General features: G+C 39.1%; 1 protein-coding gene across 1 annotated transcript in view; it reads left to right on the forward strand.

Moving 5' to 3' along the window:
- The window catches only part of LOC111158312 (single-minded family bHLH transcription factor 1), a 64,325-nt gene that overhangs the window by 15,371 nt on the left and 29,693 nt on the right, over positions 1–19,261 (forward strand). Inside the window, exon 8 of the mRNA XM_022520283.1 lies at positions 582–729. Within this exon, the coding sequence (XP_022375991.1) occupies positions 582–729 (148 nt within the window). The remainder of the gene's footprint in view (positions 1–581; positions 730–19,261) is intronic.

The raw sequence follows: 19,261 nt of genomic DNA on the forward strand, positions 1-19,261 counted from the left end.
AAACGGAAGGGTGGGAGCCCTGCTAGCCGGGTGGTGGTGCGAAGCCCTTGCCAGGGAGCGGCTGCTCCAAAGCTGAGCCCAACCTTGTTTCTCTCATGTCAGCGGGAAGAGTTTCCGAGTTTCTGGGTAAATTCCCCCCCAGGAGCGGTTTTATGCTTCTCCTCCTGCCCGCTGCAAACCTCACTGAAGACAGGAATAAAAACTGAAGCTAGGCCACTTGGCTCACGTGCACCGATCTGCTTCGGCAGATAGAGCTTTGTTTTGAACTTAATCTCGAGGAACAGGGACCCTGAGCCTTGGAGTTCAGCTGCCCAGACCCCACCTTCCTTAGTTAGAAAGCTGAAAGGGGAAATCCCCCAATTTTAAGCATCCCCTTTGCCAAATCGCAAGGGGCTGGAGGACATGATGCAAAGTAACAGAACAATCTATTCCTTTGGGAATGTAGGGGTTGTCTCTCCCTCCTGCCTGAGCACGGTTATTGGGGCCCATAGGGACCCGCACTCCCACCGCCAGGGTTTGCATTTGGGCCAGATTAGCAGCTGGATTCTTCACTCCCAGCAGCCTTCTGTCTCTCCCATCAGTGCTCGTGAAGGGGCAGGTGACCACCAAGTACTACAGGTTCCTGGCGAAGCACGGCGGCTGGGTATGGGTGCAGAGCTATGCGACCATCGTCCACAACAGCCGCTCCTCCAGGCCACACTGTATCGTCAGTGTCAACTATGTCCTCACGTGAGTGCAAGTCTGGAACACTTCTCCCACTCCAGGCAGCCCTGGTCTCCAAGAGGGTGCAGGTGGTGGTCACTGCGGGTTAGAGGAGACTGGGGTCCACTGGGGCGCGGGCAGGTTCTGACCCCACTGCAGGCTGTGCTGGGAGGCGGCAGCTTGAGCACGTTCATCTTTATAAAGTTATATTCCAGGGAAAGATTTAGGAGTTTTTCCATCTACAGTCTATATTTGCTTTCTGCTCCCTCTCTCTCTTTTAACCTTTTAAGCGAACTCTGCATTAAATAAAACTTAATGCGGCAGAAAGAAAAAAAGAGGGAGAGAGAGAGGAAAGGGTCCGACGTACGGAGCCATTTATGGTTAACAAACAGGACATCTGTTTCACTTTTTCAAATCTGGGTTTGAAGTTCTTAATTTTAACCAGAGTCTCCAAAGTTAAGAGTTCTGAGAGAATGATTCTTCCGTTGAACCGCAATGGGGGTTTAAGTGACCAGGCGGGTGTGAATTTAACCTCCAGAAAGCAAAGGGACCCAGGCTAATGCCACAAGTCTTGGCGGGTGCCCAGGCCCCACGCGTTCTGGGACCACCTCTCGAGGTGAGGAGCTGGCCTCGAGGTGCCAGCAACGGGCACAGCTGGCTGGGCTGGACGGCCTTGGTGGCGGCAATGGAACCTTATTCTTTCTAGAAACAATAATCGTTTCTGGTCCGCGGTGTGGCCCGGCAGGCTGATCACGTGGCCTGGTGTGCGGCTGGTGAAGAAAGCGCCTTCTGTATAATGTTTGTGAAGTTGAATTGCTCAGGTTTGAAGCCTTTATGAAGAGCCCTTTTGTGTGCACAGTTTCTGGGTTTTTTTGGGTAGTCACTGAAATTCTTGTGATTTTTAGGGGACCTCAGGAGTTATTTACTTTGGAAGCATTGACACACCCAGCGCTTAGTAGAAATGCTATTTTCTCATTGGGAAGTTAGTCAAGGGTTTCTATTTGGAATCAGACTATACTAATAGGCCACGAGGACTTGATTCATTCCGCCTCGTTTTAAATCACCAAATTAAAAATGTAGTGCTTGAAAATATGGTGCTTGGCAATAGACTATTTACTCTGTGCCCTGTTGAATAAGAAATTTTAATTCAATAGACTTCAGAAATGACTTTGGTTTAAATGAGGATTCAGTATTCAAGAATAATGGTTGTTAAGAAGAATCTTTTTATTCCTTTCATTTAATAAATGGCATTAAAATAAACACTGTTGGGTTTTTGTAGTAGCAAGAAAGCTGTGGATTTTAATACAGAGCAGAAAACATACCAATATTTTGGGTATCATGAAATAAAACCGTCTATTTTATGAATGCATTTTTTATATTATCAAAGTACACATAAGGGAAAATGGCAAAACATAATTCATAAAATAAGCCACTCTGTGAAGCAGAAGTATTAAGGAGTGAAAAATTATGTCTGCTTACCATGGAAAGGAAATGGACATTCTTTAAGAAGGTGCTTTGTATGTCTGAGACATCACAAGCCTTATACATACACTCTGTTCTCTGGTGGGTGCCTGTGGTTAGTAATCATTTTTTATCAAACAGCAGGGTATATAGTCACACAGACCCATATAAATGATCAGAATGCAAGTTAGACCTCCCAATGGGTAAGCTTAATTTATGTTTGGAGTCATTTTGAAATATTCTGTTTTGTTTTCCAGTGGATAAGTGTACTTCCTTTCTTCTGTTGACTCTGTCGTTCTTCACTTCACACACTTCTCCAGAGTTGTAGGATTAGGCTACCAACTTTATATCAGATTAAAAAGATGTAATGAGGATAAATGATTTTCAGAAGGAAAAATAGCATGGTTCATATTTTTCTCAATGTTTTGTACCTCGGAATGAAAATGGAAATAAACACACAGAAGCACGCAAGATGAAAAGCTGAAATTGATTACCCTTTTATGAGCCTCAACTCCAATCCTTTGTATAAAAATTCTTAAGACAATTTTTATAGCTGCAAATGTGGAAACTGCCTTAGACGAAATGTCATCAAGTGGCTCTGTGTGTGTTGACAGGATTTTCATAATGAACAGGTTGCAGTTTGTTTGATGTGTATATCACACATCTGGCTGGAAGTTACTAATTTACATTGTCTTAGCAAATTAAATAGATGGCTATTGATTCTCTATGGTAGCAGTGAACTACCACATACATTTGTTTTCAAGGCTAGTTCTCTTTGCAGCCTGAGAATGATAAGTGAATTCTTTCCAAATATACTACCTCAAACAATGTACTTAAAACCACAATTGGGCAGGCCAGATGTTTTCCCAATTTAGACATGTTAGTAGCATACATTTTTCAGGGATTGTTGTTTCATGAAAGTAGAGAGAATTTTAAATAAGCATTGGTTAAATGAAGGAGTGACATTGATGGAAGCTGCATTCATAAGAAACTCATTTTTCAAATTTCCTGATGGCCAATTTATTGTTGAAGTTAAAATATGCCTAGAAATACCCATAATTATTATCTGACAAAAGTGATGATGAATAGAAATATTCAGTAACCTTGTTCTAGTAAGCAGCTGCATCTGCGAATACAGGCATTTTAGAGGCTGAGGTAACCGTCTTTGTACGACCATCACACACGTGTTGGTGTTCTGAAAATCTACGGAGGAGAGGGAGAGGACACTATGATTAAATTTTTAAAAACTCTCTTAGTTTTTCTCTGGATGCTTGAGGGTCCCTAAAGCTTATACAGCTCTTCATTAAAACTCAAAAACAAAAACAAAAACAAAACAAAAGACTTCTCTCAAACCAAAAGACTGACCAGTTCGTGATTTTCTGTAAGACACACATACCTGTTAGCTTTATGTTCCACATTAAAAATCATTCTTATAGGTCTTGAGTGCCCATAGGCTTTGAAATAAGTGTTCAGTAGGACAGGCCACTCTCCCTGATTATTTTCAGGAGGATAGATGAATGGAGATACTGTCTAGTAACACTGAATGTTGGGGAAAGTCCAGACAAGTATGGAGAGTATAAGGAATTCTGTGTAAAAACTGAGTAATTTTCTTGAATTCATATTTCCTTGGGTTTGTTTAATTAGTAGTACTAATTATTCATAGCCAGTTCAGATGGAAAACATTAGTACTCAATGTGAAGAAAATTGAAATTGTGGAACACCCAATAAACTATGAAAAGTAATTTCTAGAAAAATTAAGAAGAATCTTGATTCTTTTTAGGTTATTAAACTTCATATGTTATAAAAATAAAACTTTTAAAATCTACTTTTAAGGATAAATCGCAAAAGTATAAAATCCCATTTTAAAATGTTTAAGGACATCACTTTTTCAAACATACAGAAAAATTGAGAGACGAGTACAGTGAATACCCACACATCGTCTATAATATAAGCCATTTTTGTTTTATCTCCTTTTCTATCTATATGTATGTCTATCTGTATTTGCATTTTTTCCACTAAATTATTTCAAAGTAAGCCACAGACATCATGATTCTTCATCTTAAATAACATTCTCTTACATAGTCACTGTACCATTTATAGCGGCACATGTGTGTAGAAGGTTACAAAAATATTCATGAGATCTAGTTTACTGATGCCATTAAAAACAATCTGTCACTGACATTCATCAAGTACTCACTGATATATGACCTCAGTAGGTTGACTGATAGTTGGTGTTTTGTGAGGGGACTTCCGTGGGATATAGTTGTAAATGCTAGTGTATTTTAAATTAGACTTTTAGTAAGAATTATAAGTTAATACAATTCTGACATTCTTCTCTGCAAAGTAAAAGAGAGAGATTTGAGAGTTATTTTGGTAACTTTGGAATCACAGACTTAATATCTTTAACCATTTTTTGTTGGTGAGGGAGGCTTCTCTGCTTACATCCTAAGTTTAGGATTGAACGTTGTTTTAGTGGAAAATCTCACAAACTGCTTTAGAGTGATTCATCGAACACATAGGAATTTTCTATTAAAATTTCTATTTCAGTGTTACAAAAAGCAGAACAAATAGACAATTTGAATTAGTGGTCTATGCAACACTACCTGCTAAGTAATCCTTTGCATTTATAGAAAAGTTTGGGCAAAATGCCAAAGGAGACATAACTTCCTTCATGTAAAAGGAAAAAAAAAAGGGTCTCTACATTGTAATTATTGCAGGTCCAATATTTTTGCTTTTCTTTTTATAAAACATCTGTAGTTCCCACATTTATTTATTTATTTATTTTTTTATTTTTAAAATATTTTATCTTTTTAGTTCCCACATTTAAAAAGGGTCTTTAAGTATTAACATATTCTGTGAATATAAAGCCTTATGTATAAACTTATCACAAAGCAGCAGATGTTAAAATATGTTCATGTTAGTTTGCTCTTTCAAGTGTATTAATAGTGCTGAGTGAAGTTCAGCATTTAAATTAAAAATTATTTTTTATTTAAATTGTTATTACTACTAGGAAAGTTTAGAAAATGCTTTTTAAAAACTTGACCAATAATATATAAAGTTATAGAAATAGATTTTATTTCTCTGACTAACAAAACCATTTTTTATATTATAAATAATGTCAAATGAAGTGCCTTTTGACTTAGCAAGCCATAGCAAAATATAAAATAATTTACTCTCATGCTTTGGATTTGTGGAGCACTTGTTGCTTAGATTTAATTTTTTGATCATTAAAAAGAATAATCATGCTCTAATGTATACCTGTAAATTAGATTGATCCTTAATTGTGTTTAATCTTTATTATAATAATATTGAACATCAAAGCCCCAGTTGTCCTTTTCAAATGATCTTTTAAGTAAGTGACTGATTATAGAAATGAATTGAAGACATATTTGTATGAATGGTAATTTATAACAGTAAAAACTATTAATAGTAATTAATAGTGATTTTATAACTACTAAAACACTTTATTAAAAGAAAGAGCTCGGGGATTTAGTCTGTTTTATAGTTCATACCACCAGTACTCAAATAATGTTATCCTTCATATCCTTTTTACTTATTGTAATTTTTTTATCAAAATGATCTGTATTTAGTTTTGAATTCATCATTTATGTACAAATTTTGTATTATTATTATTATTATTACAAATGCTGAATATAGCATCATTACAAAAGCGGAATATTTCTTTCAAAGAGCTGTCACATTCATTACCTAGTTTGCTCCTTTGATAGCTCTGTATGAGGGTGAGGGCAGGGATTTTCTAGGTGAGAAAACTGACATCAGATATGCCAATAAGTGGGGAAGCCAGGATCAAAGCCTGGGGTATTGACTCCAACTGTATGCCAGGTTTCTCTGTATGAAGGTGGTGGTCAGAGATAGTTGCAGGGGAGGAAATATCTGGTAGAGAGGGATGGATTTAAATGGGTGAGGCCTGTGTTCAGCCCACCCACCTTCCGGATAAGCTTTCATCTGATCTCATGATGGAAAATTAAAAAACTGTTTCTCTGTTGCTGCTTCATAAATATGTACAGATATTGACAATGTAGTGGTTTAAATTTAGCAATGCTCTCTTCTCAGTCATATTCAATTAAAAATATATCTTTTCCCCCCTGTCTCACTAAGGACATTTTCATTTTGTAAGAAAAAAATGTGGCCTGCAAACATTTTAGTTTCTCCCTGAGTTCCTTACCTTTAGTTTACATAGATACATTATTGCTATTCCTAATTATTTCATTTCTGCAACCAGACTTAATATTTTATGTTTTTGTTAAATGTGTTAAAACAAACGCCAGTGGATTGGCAAGCTAAATCATCCTTTTCATCAGAGGAGACACAAATGACCTCCCATGGCAATGGGGTATTTCCTAAATAGTGTTCTGCTTTTGAGGCTCCTGGGTGGCTCAGTGGGTTAAAGCCTCTGCCTTTAGCTCAGGTCATGATCCCAGCATCCTGGGATTGAGCCCCACATCAGACTCTCTGCTCTGCGGGGAGCCTGTTGCTCACCCCACCTCTCCCTACCCTGCCTACTTGTGATCTCTGTCAAATAAATAAATAAAATATTTTTTTAAAAAAGTAGTGTTCTGCTTTTGAGGGAAAATGGCAGAAAATGTTGTCTTCTGGGGATTCTGTTGGTGGAGGGAGGCTTGGGATGCAGAGCCTCCCAGCATAAGTGAGTCATTCTTGGCCCTTTGGCAATGCTGCTACTGGGCTGCTTCCCTCTCCCCAGGCTTCTCTGGCCTCCATTCCTTTCTTTGTTCTTGCCCTGACCCTGGAGGGCACTGAGTCACAGGACCTCTTCTTTAAAAGATTCCTATGGGGAGGCCACTTGGTATGTGCTAAATGACCAGCCTGACCACTCTTCTCTGGCTGTTGGGGCAGAAAGCGTTCTGATCTTTGCTTCTTATCATGGAACAACATGGTCATTAACTTCCTGAAGGCAGGGATATACATGTGATTGTGAATGGACAAATGCAAATGAAGCTTTACTGGAACTCCTGAGAAGTATGTTTTCATCTTCTGACTTCATCTATCTGACTTCACAGTTTGTTTCGTGAACACTGTTATGTTGATTCAAGGTGTGTGTATGTGTGTGTGTGTGTGGGTGGGTGGGTGGGTGGATTATGCATGTCTTGATGATTTAGTAAGAGGTTGTTACTTATTTCCATGTATCCAGTGCTTTCCTGTTTGTTCTCACTGGCTTGTGGCATCTTTCCAGCTGAGCAGGTAGTGATAGAAAATTCATCTGGGTTGAAGTGCCAGTGTCTATGCCTCAGTAGTCCTGCAGAAAGGATTGGCTGGAGTTTAGATGAAACCTGGAAATGTCTGAGTGCTTATCGGTAGAGGAATTTCGTTCTGGAATTCCATTCTGTCTTGTTTGAGGGGGTAACTTTGCCACTTCCTTCTTCTGCCTCAGGCATTCTGAGGTCTAGGGAGCTGGCAGGGGTGAGAAAGGTGGTCCATGGTGATGGCAGGGCAAGGGGGGGTGGTGAGAAGAGAACTTACTTTTATGGGGCATTGACAATGCTTAGGGTCTGGCCGAGGCTGGACCATCTGTTTACCATCTGTGGCTTTTACTCTGGGAGGTTATATTGCAGTTGGATTGTGATTTTGTTTTTATAAAATCCCATAGTATCATTGGAAGCAACCTGCAAGGGAAAGGCATGGGCTTTGGTGTTAGATGTATCTGGGTTTGAATATGCTTTGCTGCATTATAGCTATGAGACTCTGAGCACAGCTCTACTTCTTTGAGCCTCGTTTTCCCCATCTGTGCAATGGGGATGTTTTTACTCACCTTTTAAGGACTAAGGAGGATTAAATAAAATAATGTATATATATATAGCACAGAACCTGGCAGAAAGCAGATGCTCGAAATAACTGTTGTTATCAGCTCTTGCCAATTATGTGATGTCAGCTGAAATAGTTTGAAAAGGGAAGAGTGGTTCCCTTTTTAACTTGAATTGCTAAATCTTCAAATTCACAAATTTAAGTGTTTATCTTCCTTCCCCTCCCCAGTTCCTCAACACACACATCTCCAAATGTTGCGCTCTTTGTGGGTGATGGTTTCTATAGTTTGGTTAAACTCACCCTGTTTTTCATTGCTGTCGTTATGTATTCTACAGGGAGCTGAGCTTTGTGCTTGGAGGGAAGGAAGCCAATATTTATTGAGTACCTTATATGTCCCAGGCAAAGTGGAAGGTGCATTACAGGGAAAAAGAAGGTTCTAGGAAACCTAGCTTTTATGAAATTTCTAAAGTTAATTTAGTTGGAACCAATGTTTGCGAACTTTACCAATGTCAATAGTTATAATTTAAAGTGAATAAAACATGCAGTACTGGCCTTTTTGATGGTGTCCAGTAGACTGTTTGTATATTTCCTTTAATCTGTATGGACTGGGTATGGATAAATCAAGTGTTTCAGAGAGTATGGCAGAGTGCAATGATTTGTTGCATGAATATACGAAGCAGAGGTCTTAGCATCTCTTGAGGAGTTTACAATTTATTTGGAAAAGTAGAAGAGTTCCATTTAAGTATTTAAGAATTCAGATTAGTACAGTTGGAAGTGATACGCTTGGGCTATTTGTTGAGAGCACAGAATTCAGAGAAGCTTGAATGGTGGAGCTACTAGGGAAGGAGTAGGAAGTAGGGGTGGAAGGAGAGGTAGGGTCTTTTGAGATGGAATGGTGACATACGCACCTTTGTCTCATTGTTCTTTTTTCCATGAACATTATAGCACAATTAGTATTATTACTCTTCAAATTAGCTTCAGTGCTTGTCTCACTGTTCTTATCTGTGCTGGGTTTTCTTTCCTCCTCTTACCTTTTTGCCCTCAACTTTTTTGTTGGAACTGAATATGTTTCATCTGAATTGGAAACTATTTTCTCTAAGCCTCTTACTTTTCTCAAATTAGTGCTAGCATATATCTTGAACATGTTCACCCAGCCTTAGTAATACTGTATGTGTGTGTAGACACACACACTAGTGTCTAATGTGAATGTGTGTGTGTGTGTGTGTATGTAAGCATGAGTCTTAGGAAGGCAGAGTGTTGCCCAAGAATGAGAAATCCCCAATCATGCTAATCCATCTGGAATGGATTGTTAGATCCTACTTCAGATGATTAGGACTAGTAAGCCTTTAAGCATTCATAAATGTTTTCTTGAGCACCTATTATGTGTCAGGCACTGTGCCAAGTTCTGGGGATATCCAAATGAATGAGACAGTACCTGCTGTTAAAAGAAATAAGCACAAGTACAAGCTCTATCCCAGCTTTATTTCCCTATAGGCTTGCTGAGGATGGATTCGTTCCTGGAGGGAAGCGCTTCCATCCACTATTAGAAGAAAGCCCAAAATGCCTTGGCACTGTTAAGGTCACCTGGGGAATAAGCTTGCAGGTGTGGTCAGACTCCCCTTGGTTAGGTGGTGGGGAGGGAGTGGAGGCAGTGAGAGGGGCTGAGCCCCTGGGGAGGGCTGTGCATGTGTGCCTTCGAGGGAGATCTTGATTGGCTGCAGGGTAAGGAGTCCATCTCAACTCTGACAAAAACACTGTTGCCTAAGGTGTGTCCTGAGTATCTCTTTATGTCAGCCCGAGAGAGCAGTTGTGTGTGCCAAGCTGATTTTTATCCTGTTGCAATGATATTGAGCTGCTTTTTGTTCTGTTTTGAATGGAGTTTTTCAGTATTTTGTGGGGTTGACTGCTAATAGGATTAGGAATCTTACTGAGTTTTAAATGGAAGAATCACATTAGAGTCAAAATAGTCTTTGCATATTTATTACATTAAAAAAGTTTCTAATGATCTTAGGTCTTTGTAATATTTTTAACTTTTCTTTTGTAAGGGGTAATTCCCAGGCATTGCTGCCCTGCCCTGGAAAGACTGTGTGATTGTCAGCTGCAAGCGAAGAAGGGGTGGGAAGGTGCTCTGTTTGTTGTCATACTTGGAAAGGTCAGGGGGTAAGAAGGACTTACATTCAAGAGGCTGCTGCTTTATGCCAGAGGCTCAGAGAAGCCAAGTAACTTAGCCAACACAACACAGCTACTGAGTCGACATGCTAACCCAGAGACAGGACTCCAGGGCCCACCTGATTTCCTCTTTGGCATGCTGTCTTTAAGTTGGTAACCTTGTACTAAGGTGGGCCATATGTAATTGCCATTTCTTTACATTTAAAGCAGTCTAATATTGGCAATTTCATATGATTCCACCTAATATTTGGGAAGTAATATGACACTTTGAAGAGATTTTGCAAAAGTCTGGATAGTTCGCTAAAAGAGTTCACTATGGGGTCTCCGCCAAGTGACCTAATAGCTTCACAGAAGTTTTGGTGTACTCAGAACCTAGCCAGCTGCCATGCCATGTGCTTAACCCCTGGGTCCGACCCTACGTCCCCTTCGCCAGTTTAGGCATCAATAGTTATGACCTTTCCACAGAACAGCAATACATACCCAGAGAACACTATTTTATTTGGAACATCTAATATTTTACCAGGATTCAAATGGGCCTTGCTGTCTTTACTGGAAGGATATTTTCCCTTTGATTGATTGTTAAATGGATAGAGACCGTGAAAGGATCTCTCTCTTTCTCTTTTTCCTGGGGATTTCTTGTTCAAACAGAATTTGTTGTATCCACATCAGTAAAGCCGTGCTAATATGGGCTGCTGGCCAGATCGTGGAAATAGCCTCATTATATTGAACTGGATGTCATAATGGTCCCCATTAAGGTGGGATTCTCTCTATGTTTGTACTTTTAAACCCAAGTCCCTTGCCACTTTTTACATCTCTCTGAGAATAGCAACATTCTCTGGTAATACAATCTAAGAATGTGCTGTCTCTTGCCTCCTCCTACTGAAAACCATTACAAAAATAGAATCCCTGGTTCTGAGCATTTTTAGGGGTTTGTAGCTTGTTGCTGTTCCTCAGTCATTCATTTTACTGTCTGCACTCGTGATGACTATAATGTGTTCCCGTGGCTGAAGGTAAGAACCCATGAGATTTACTTCTTTTGACACTCCCATTAATTGATATTGGTGTCCAAATATATGACAGGAAAAGAGCAGCTTTTTTTTTTTGACACAAACCAAATGAAACACAAGGTTTTTCATTTTAATTTTTATAAGCTGTTCAGAGGCTAAGACTGTTGAAAGTCAAGTTATATTTTGTTGAGGTTCTATTCTCCACAGGAATAGCTTTCTCACCCACTTCTGACCCTTACAAAGGTCCTTCCTAAACCCTATAACTAACCCCCTGGCAGAGAGAGTGAAAAGAGCACACCTCCTATTTTCAACTTCACACAAACTCCTGGAACAGAAAAAGTCCTTGTGATCACAAAGAAATAATCTTCCACAACACTGGGAAATTTGCATTCTATATTCAAGACCAGAGGGTCCCAAACTCCCCACACTTTGTGGAGAGACCCCACAAGTCTAAACCTCATGGCACCATTGAGAGCTCTGCCCTTTTCTGCACAGCACAAAGGAACTGGCATTTCTGTAGATAAAAGAAAAGCAGCACCTTAGGCTTTGAACTCCCCAGGAAAAGACACAGCAAAAATGATGGCATGATGCGAGGTTTTCAAATGCACAAATCTTCATTTGTTTAACTTAAATATTTTTAAATATGTCCTATAGCATTTATTCTTGATTAAACCTCTTCTAGGTAGTTAATCATTAATGGTTTCTTTACAGTTGCTGTGCAAACAGTTCATTCATACCTATGACATATCAAATCTCACAGACGTGTTCTTTAATTGGATTCATTTATTTCTAATCTCCCTAAGCCCTTACTACTGTAATGCTTGACTAAATATACATAAAACTCTATTATTTAAATTGCTAAAATAAATTTGAGGTATATTTTATGAATAAAAATTCACAATTCAATGAATGTTCTGCCATTATTATTATTATTATTATTATTATTATATGTCTTGCTGATGAGGCATTATTTAAAATTGTCTGGTAGTGTTTAAACAACTTTAATCAGGGACGCCCGGGTGGTTCAGTTCATTGAGCAGTTGACTCTTGATTTCAACTCAGGTCATGATCTCAGGGTCCCAAGTCAAGCCCCAGGAGCAGCCCTGCAAGGGGCTCCAATCTTTGTGGGGAGTCTGCTTGAGGATTCTGTCTCCCTCTCTCCTTCCCTTTTTGTACATTCTCTCTCTCTCTCTCTGTAAAATAAATCTTACATTGGGGAGGGTATGTGCTATGGTGAGTGCTGTGAAATGTGTAAGCCTGATGATTCACAGACCTGTACCCCTGGGGCAAATAATGTTAATAAAAATAATTTAAATAAATAAATAAATCTTTAAAAAATAAACAACTTTAGGGACGCCTGGGTGGCTCAGTTGGTTGGACGACTGCCTTCGGCTCAGGTCATGATCCCGGGGTCCCGGGATCGAGTCCCACATCAGGCTCCCAGCTCCATGGGGAGTCTGCTTCTCCTTCTGACCTTCTCCTCGCTCATGCTCTCTCTCACTGTCTCTCTCTCAAATAAATAAATAAAATCTTTAAAAAATTAAAAAAAAATAAAATAAAAAATAAGCAACTTTAAACGAAATAAGTGTTCAAACAAAATAAGTTCTGAATTATCTCTAGAGATTTTGGATTGCCCACCAAAATGCCCAAATTTTCATTGCCTTCATAGTTGGACTCAGAGAGCTTATATAATACTACACAGACTATATAGTTATCCATAGAGTTCATTACCAGAGATACAATAGGCATCTGCCTTCATTTATGACTTGTAGGGCTTGAGAAGTTTCCTTGGCCCCCACAAAGATGTCTCAAGAATGGCCCATTGTTTTATGCCTAAAATCTACTGTTAGATATTTACCTCTTTGCCTTTAGACAGAGAGCTCAGAAAAGGTTAAAAGAGTCAAGTCTCATCTGTGATTTTTCATTGGTTCCGTTTACCGACTACTTTCTTTAGAGCAGTAGTTCTCAAACTTCATGCACCAGAAGCCCCTGAAGAGTTCCTTAAAACTCAGCTAGCTGAGCCCCACCCCTTAGAGTTTCTTATTTGTAGGTCTAGGGTGGAGCCCACAATTTGCATTTTTAACAAGCTCCTGGGGGGTGCCCATGCTTCCAGTCAGGGGACCATACTTGGAAAACTGGGGCAGTTGTTATATGGGATAAGAAAAACTAAAGAAATCAGATAAAATTCCCACAGAGAAGATGGAAAACCACTGTAAAGGGAGGGGACATTCCAAAGACAAACTTCACACCTTCCCCAGGGCCCAGCCTTACTGTGCATCTCACCAGACTATTCCCATCCCATCCCTTTTCGCTTCCTTTCAGCCTCCTCTGGGGACACTACCTGCTCCTGCAGATCCACACTGGAGAGCTACAGGGCTTGGACTTCAGGCTGCATCTCAGTTACAGCTCACTCTCTAGGGATCTCATGCTCTCTTGCTGGCTTTAAATCTTATACATTGATGACCAGCCCTCATCTCCAGCCAGACCTCCCCACTCCACGACACCCAGATCTAACTGCCTGCCTGACATTTCCACTCAAATGAATGACAGGCATCTCTAAATAGGCCCACACACAACTCTTGCTTGTTGCCCCTGTCCATGAATCTGCTCCTTCCCACCATTCACCCAAGCTGCTCAGGCTAAAAACTTAGATGCTCTCCTTGACTCCTCATTTTTTCACAACTTCTATATAGTCCATCTGCAAATCCCTATTACTTCTCTATCTTAGGTATTGACAAAATTCTAAAGGAAACATACACTTGAAAAGCGTCAGCTTAGTAAAATGACAATGAAGGTGAAGGGGATGGGCACAGAGGGTGGGAAGGTGAGAACGAATGGAAAGACATGGAAAGCTGGGGCCAGAATAACTTGTATGCATTTTATTTTCTATTTGTGAACATTTTTAAAAGTAAGAAAAACTCAGCTGATATTAGTATTTTCTTTCTTTGTATTTGACCCCCCCCCCCCCCCGCCTCCCCAGAAGAGGGCTAAAATTAGTGGTGTTGATTGTAGAAAAGGAAACTGGCATTTTAAAATTTATGCCTTTGGTGAAAGAGACAGCACATTTTGCACTGAATTTGTTTGGATCTAACTTTAAAAGACCAATACCTCCCTAACTGCCCCCCAACCCTGGCCCAACTTGGAGAAAATAAGAAACAAAAAAGCTCTAAGATCAATAGAATTTGGAACTTAGATCTGTAGGATATAGTACACCTAAACTTCACTAGCTCTAGATGTAGAATAGATCTCTGAGCATAAAAAATTAAGTTTTTCAGAACAAAAAATGTGGCCCCCAAAGTAGGGTTTACTTCATTTAAGTTTTACTTCATGATAAATATGCCATCTATAACTCACAGGAAGCTGAACTTTTGTAAGAAACTACATGGCAAGACTTTCTTTTTTTCAATTATAAGCAATAATTTAGGTTATATTCTCCAAAGAAGGAAACATAGAGTCAAAGAGTTCACATGAAGGTCTTCAGAGACAGATAATTCTGTAAGGTAGGAAGGGTGGAAAATAGATCAGAAAGTAAGTGAAATGTATAGGCACTGAGAGAGCATATGGACATTTGGACATTTTAAAATTATAAATGGTGTTCATGAGAAGTTGAACCTGTGGGAGAAGAAGTTTCGTGGTGTTGTCCCTCCCATAATTTAATATTACTCACAAAGAAGAAATCCTGGAACTACAAGGAAGAAAAATTGGGGAATTTTTTTTTTTTCATTTCATTTCAATACCAGGTGGGAGTGCCTGGTTTGCCCCAATTAGAGTTTCTTTTTCATGAACTCTTTTTTTCTGATTATGAAAGTGGTACATATTTATTATAGAAAGAATGAAGATAATACATAGAGGTATAGAGGGAAGGTAAATAACATCTTTAACCTATTTTCCAGATAGTCACTGTTAACATTTTGATTTTTTTGTTTCACCCTACGTGTATGTAAATACATGCATATATGGTACATGTCAACTTAAAAAGAGATAATTTTTCACTTTATCATTAGTATTTTTCACATCATTAGAATAAAAAAAATTGATGCCTGCATAATGTTTTATCACATGGGTATACCATAATTAAGTAATGGTTCTATTGTTGCTTTTTATTTACTTATTTACAACTAAATATAAGAAATTATGCTAAGTACCCTTGTATATAGACTTTTGATGCTTATCTCTGACTATTTTCATAAGATATATTCCTAGAAGTTGAATTACTGGATTTAAGAAATGAACATTCTTAAGACTCTTTTTTTTTTTTTTTAAAGATTTTATTTACTTATTTGACAGAGAGACAGAGACACAAGTAAGAGAGGGAACACAAGCAGGGGGAGTGGCAGATGGTGAAGCAGGCTTCTCGTGGAACAGGGAGCCCAATACAGGGCTGGATCCCAGAGCCCTGGGATCATGACCTGAGCCAAAGGCAAAGTTTAACAACTGAGCCACCCAGGTGCCCTATTCTTAAGATTCTTGATAAACACTGATGGTTTACTCTTTTTAGCATTAGTATATAAGAATGTTCATTTACTTCACCTTGTCTTCATTGAGATTTTAGTGTCATTAAAATAAAATCTTTGTCGATTTGAGAGATAGAAGTGACAAAAAAATCTGAAAGCTGCCTTAATTCATATAGGTTTTTACAAGTGGGCTAAAGTTTTAAAAAATCATTCCTCAGCAATTTGTAGATTGTTTACATCCTTTTCATATTTTTCTATTTCAGAGATATTGTATTATCGATTTGTAGAAGTTATTTCTCTGGGGGTTTAAAGTACTATTCTTCCGCACTCCTTCAGTACAGTTGTAATAGTTCCAAATAAATGGTTGAAGATAAAACCAATTTAGTATTCTAGTTTAAGTATCACATATGCCATGCCTGAATCGTAACTTGACCAAAAAATCAGTACATTTTCTTAATATGCATAATGCTAAAACATGATTTGTTTCTTTAATTTAGGATCTCACAGAATATCAGAATGATCATTATTATTTACAATTTTGGAGTTTAAAAATCCCTCACATAAACTTACTTACTTAGTAGGTATTTTTTTCTTGCTTATGTAGAAAGGTTTGCCAGTTTTTAAAAATTCTGGTCATTTGGATTTAAGATAAATAAAAGTTTATTGCATTGAGAATTATTTTGTTAATCAGTTGCGAGAGAGCATCTGCTCTCTGTAAGATATGGTACTAGACAGTAAACGGAGACTATCATAAGAGAAGGAATTCAGGAGATTGTTGTCTGATACACTATTTGCCACACTGTGTGACAGGAACTAGATGTGCTAAGTGAGCGTTAGAGACCGTGGCCGGCGTAGGCGCTGAGGGGAGGAAGCAGGAAATCACTGTGGCCTCTGTAGGTAAAGAAACAATGTTTATTCTTCCGATCCATGAGCATGGAATGGTCCAGATGCATGTTGTGGCGGGTCTGGACTTACCTATATTTCAACTTGTTGTCATGGGTTTGTGCAGAGGTTTTCCATAGTCTCTGTTGTGAGGATGGTTGACTTTGCTACATCTTACCAAACTGTTACAGTTTTTTACTTGCTTTTAGTTATTATTTGCCTCTTATTTACATCCCCTGTCTTTCCTTCTTGAAATTACAGTGTGAGGGTAGACTTTGTGCCTAAGCCATCCCTCCCCCTTGTCGTGCCATCCTCTCCATAGCATGTTGGAGGAGACCTACAAAATAGAGGAGAAAGATGTTTCTAGGCAGAGGCAGTGTTTATGTAAAACCAAAGACTTTTGGGGAACTACTGAAATCACTAGAGCAAATGGAGAAAACCACAAGGAGCAAACACAAATCCACTTATTAGTATGAGACTATTATATTTCCAAGGGTGCCTTAGCCTAATTTCCCAGCAGATGTCTTCGTTTGTGAGCCTCTCACAGTATGGAATCCTCCTTATCAGCTCTCTCTGCTGGGCTCCATGGGAGCCTGAAAATGAAACATAAACTAGGTCTCTCTGCTGCAGAGGTTTACCCAGTGGCCGGGCAATAGCTCTGCCAGAATATAAAGAAGGTAATGCCCTTCGTGTGACGGTGATTCGAGAATCCAATTAAAAAAGTTTAGCGTAAGACGCAGTCGGTCCAACTTAATCCGATCACACTTTAATGCAATCCTCTGCTAATTGTAGTCAGCGCCTTGGAGCCAAATCAATTGTATGTCTCTCTTTCCACGTTTTCCTCCGTAATTTGATCACCTTCAGCTGGCTTTTTTTTTGTTTGTTTGTTTTGTTTTTTAAAATAGCTCAATTGGGAAATCTGGCAACATCTTTTAAGAATAGCCACATAACATCAAGCCAGCAAAGACACTTCAGAATGTCCAGCTTCAAAAGTGACATGTGAGCAGCAAAAAGTCACTTGTCTACAATGGAAGAGCACTAGGAGATGGCAGAGTTGAAGAGGAAAGGTTCTTGGGAAGAATCTTGACTCACCATTAACTGAGAAAATGCTGCTGATTGCTTATCTCTACAATCATTGCAACTCATCTGAAGTTTGCAAATATAGTCATATGCTGCCGTTGGCACCATGGACACCAGTCTCCCAGTCAAAACGATAGAAATTATATTAATGCATTTCTCTGAATCTAAAAGTGCCTCTTAATGGTGAAGAGAGATCTCTTGTTTGCTTTGCAAGGGCATCACACTGAGGTCCCCTATGGCAAGTTGGCACTTACCTTGTGAGTGGTCATGGCATATCGCTGAAGGCCAGGAAGGCCAATGATGCCAAAATGGCCCCTTTTATTCTATTGGAATTTGAGTAATTCCAAATATGTACATGGCTATTATAAAGTTTAGAGTAGACTCAGATGGTTAATTCTGCAAATTGAATGATTTCTGACTGTCCATAATGGAATAAGAGGATTACTTTGGTCTGTGCAAATATGAGTGAGATTGACAAGCTGCAAGTCCTAGTGATCGCAAATTACCCATTTCACATTGCTTTAGGAGCCAGGGTACCTGAGGATGTCTGCAGCTCTAGTACAAGTCACTCAACAGAGAAAAAAAAAAAAACAAAAACAAATGTAAATTGATATCAATAGCCATTTTGAAAAATATGCCAAAGGGCATATGCCCACAGTTCCTCTTTTGATATGCCCGTTGTATCCTAGAGAACAGTGTGAGCTGCCCTAGTGAGGGGAGCCTGTGGAGTCCTGAATATGGTCTATGTGGCACTTTTCAGGAAAGCTTTACAAGTAGAGTAGGGCTGTGTCCTGTCCCTCCTTTACTAAAGTCACCTAAGTCTAATACCTCACTGTACTCATTCCAGAGTCCCTGGGTTGTGCACCCAAGTATTTTATTTTGTCTTGCTCCACAGGGGAACATTGAATGGCTTTGCTAACTGTGGTGTGTGTGTGTGTGTGTGTGTGTGTGTGTGTGTGTGAAAGAGAGAGAGAGAGATACCAGAATGTGCCTCACTGCTGAGAAGGGAGGGAGTGTCTGGGTTTAGAGGAGGGAAATGGAACTCATAATGTGATTCCCATCAGCATCTAGACCTTTAATCTATACAAATGAAATGCTCCAATTTAATAGAATTCTAAAAGTAAAACAAATGCTTTGTTCTTAGTGAATCTGTCATTCAGAGCTGCTCTTGGTAGCACATCAACTGTACTTGAAATGTCTTTAAGTGGGTATTTTTTTATTGTGCTTTTCATCTTAACACATCTTTGAGTTGTTAGAGGAATAGGAAGGCTGAGCTCCTCTCAGCGTATCAGGTGTGTGCTACTCTCAAGTCCCCATTTGCTTACTCAGCAGCAAAGAGCTTACCTTAGTGAGTATTTTGGCCATACTGCAATAGAGCTTAGAGACTAAGAAGCAACAGAACAAATTAATATGAGTTAGCGGTAGAGAGGAAAGAAATACGACATAAGGAGATGTTTGTAATAAAGTGTATTATAATAACTACCAAAGTGGAACTATTGTTTTGGGGAAGTCAGGTGCCAAAAAGCACCACAAAGTACGGAAGTAAAGAAATAATACTTACTATTTGTTGAGCATTTACTATGTTCTAGGCACTGTGCTATGAGCTTTCCATATAATATTTTTCTAAACCTTAGCACATCCATTGCTATGAGTTATAAAGAGGAAATTGAGGTCTAGATGGGTTGTTACACACTAAGTGGCTCAAACCATGGTCTACCTGACCTC

The sequence above is a fragment of the Enhydra lutris genome, unplaced genomic scaffold (assembly GCF_002288905.1).
Source record: "Enhydra lutris kenyoni isolate GAN:26980312 unplaced genomic scaffold, ASM228890v2 scaffoldscaffold58, whole genome shotgun sequence".
Lineage (NCBI taxonomy): Eukaryota > Metazoa > Chordata > Mammalia > Carnivora > Mustelidae > Enhydra > Enhydra lutris.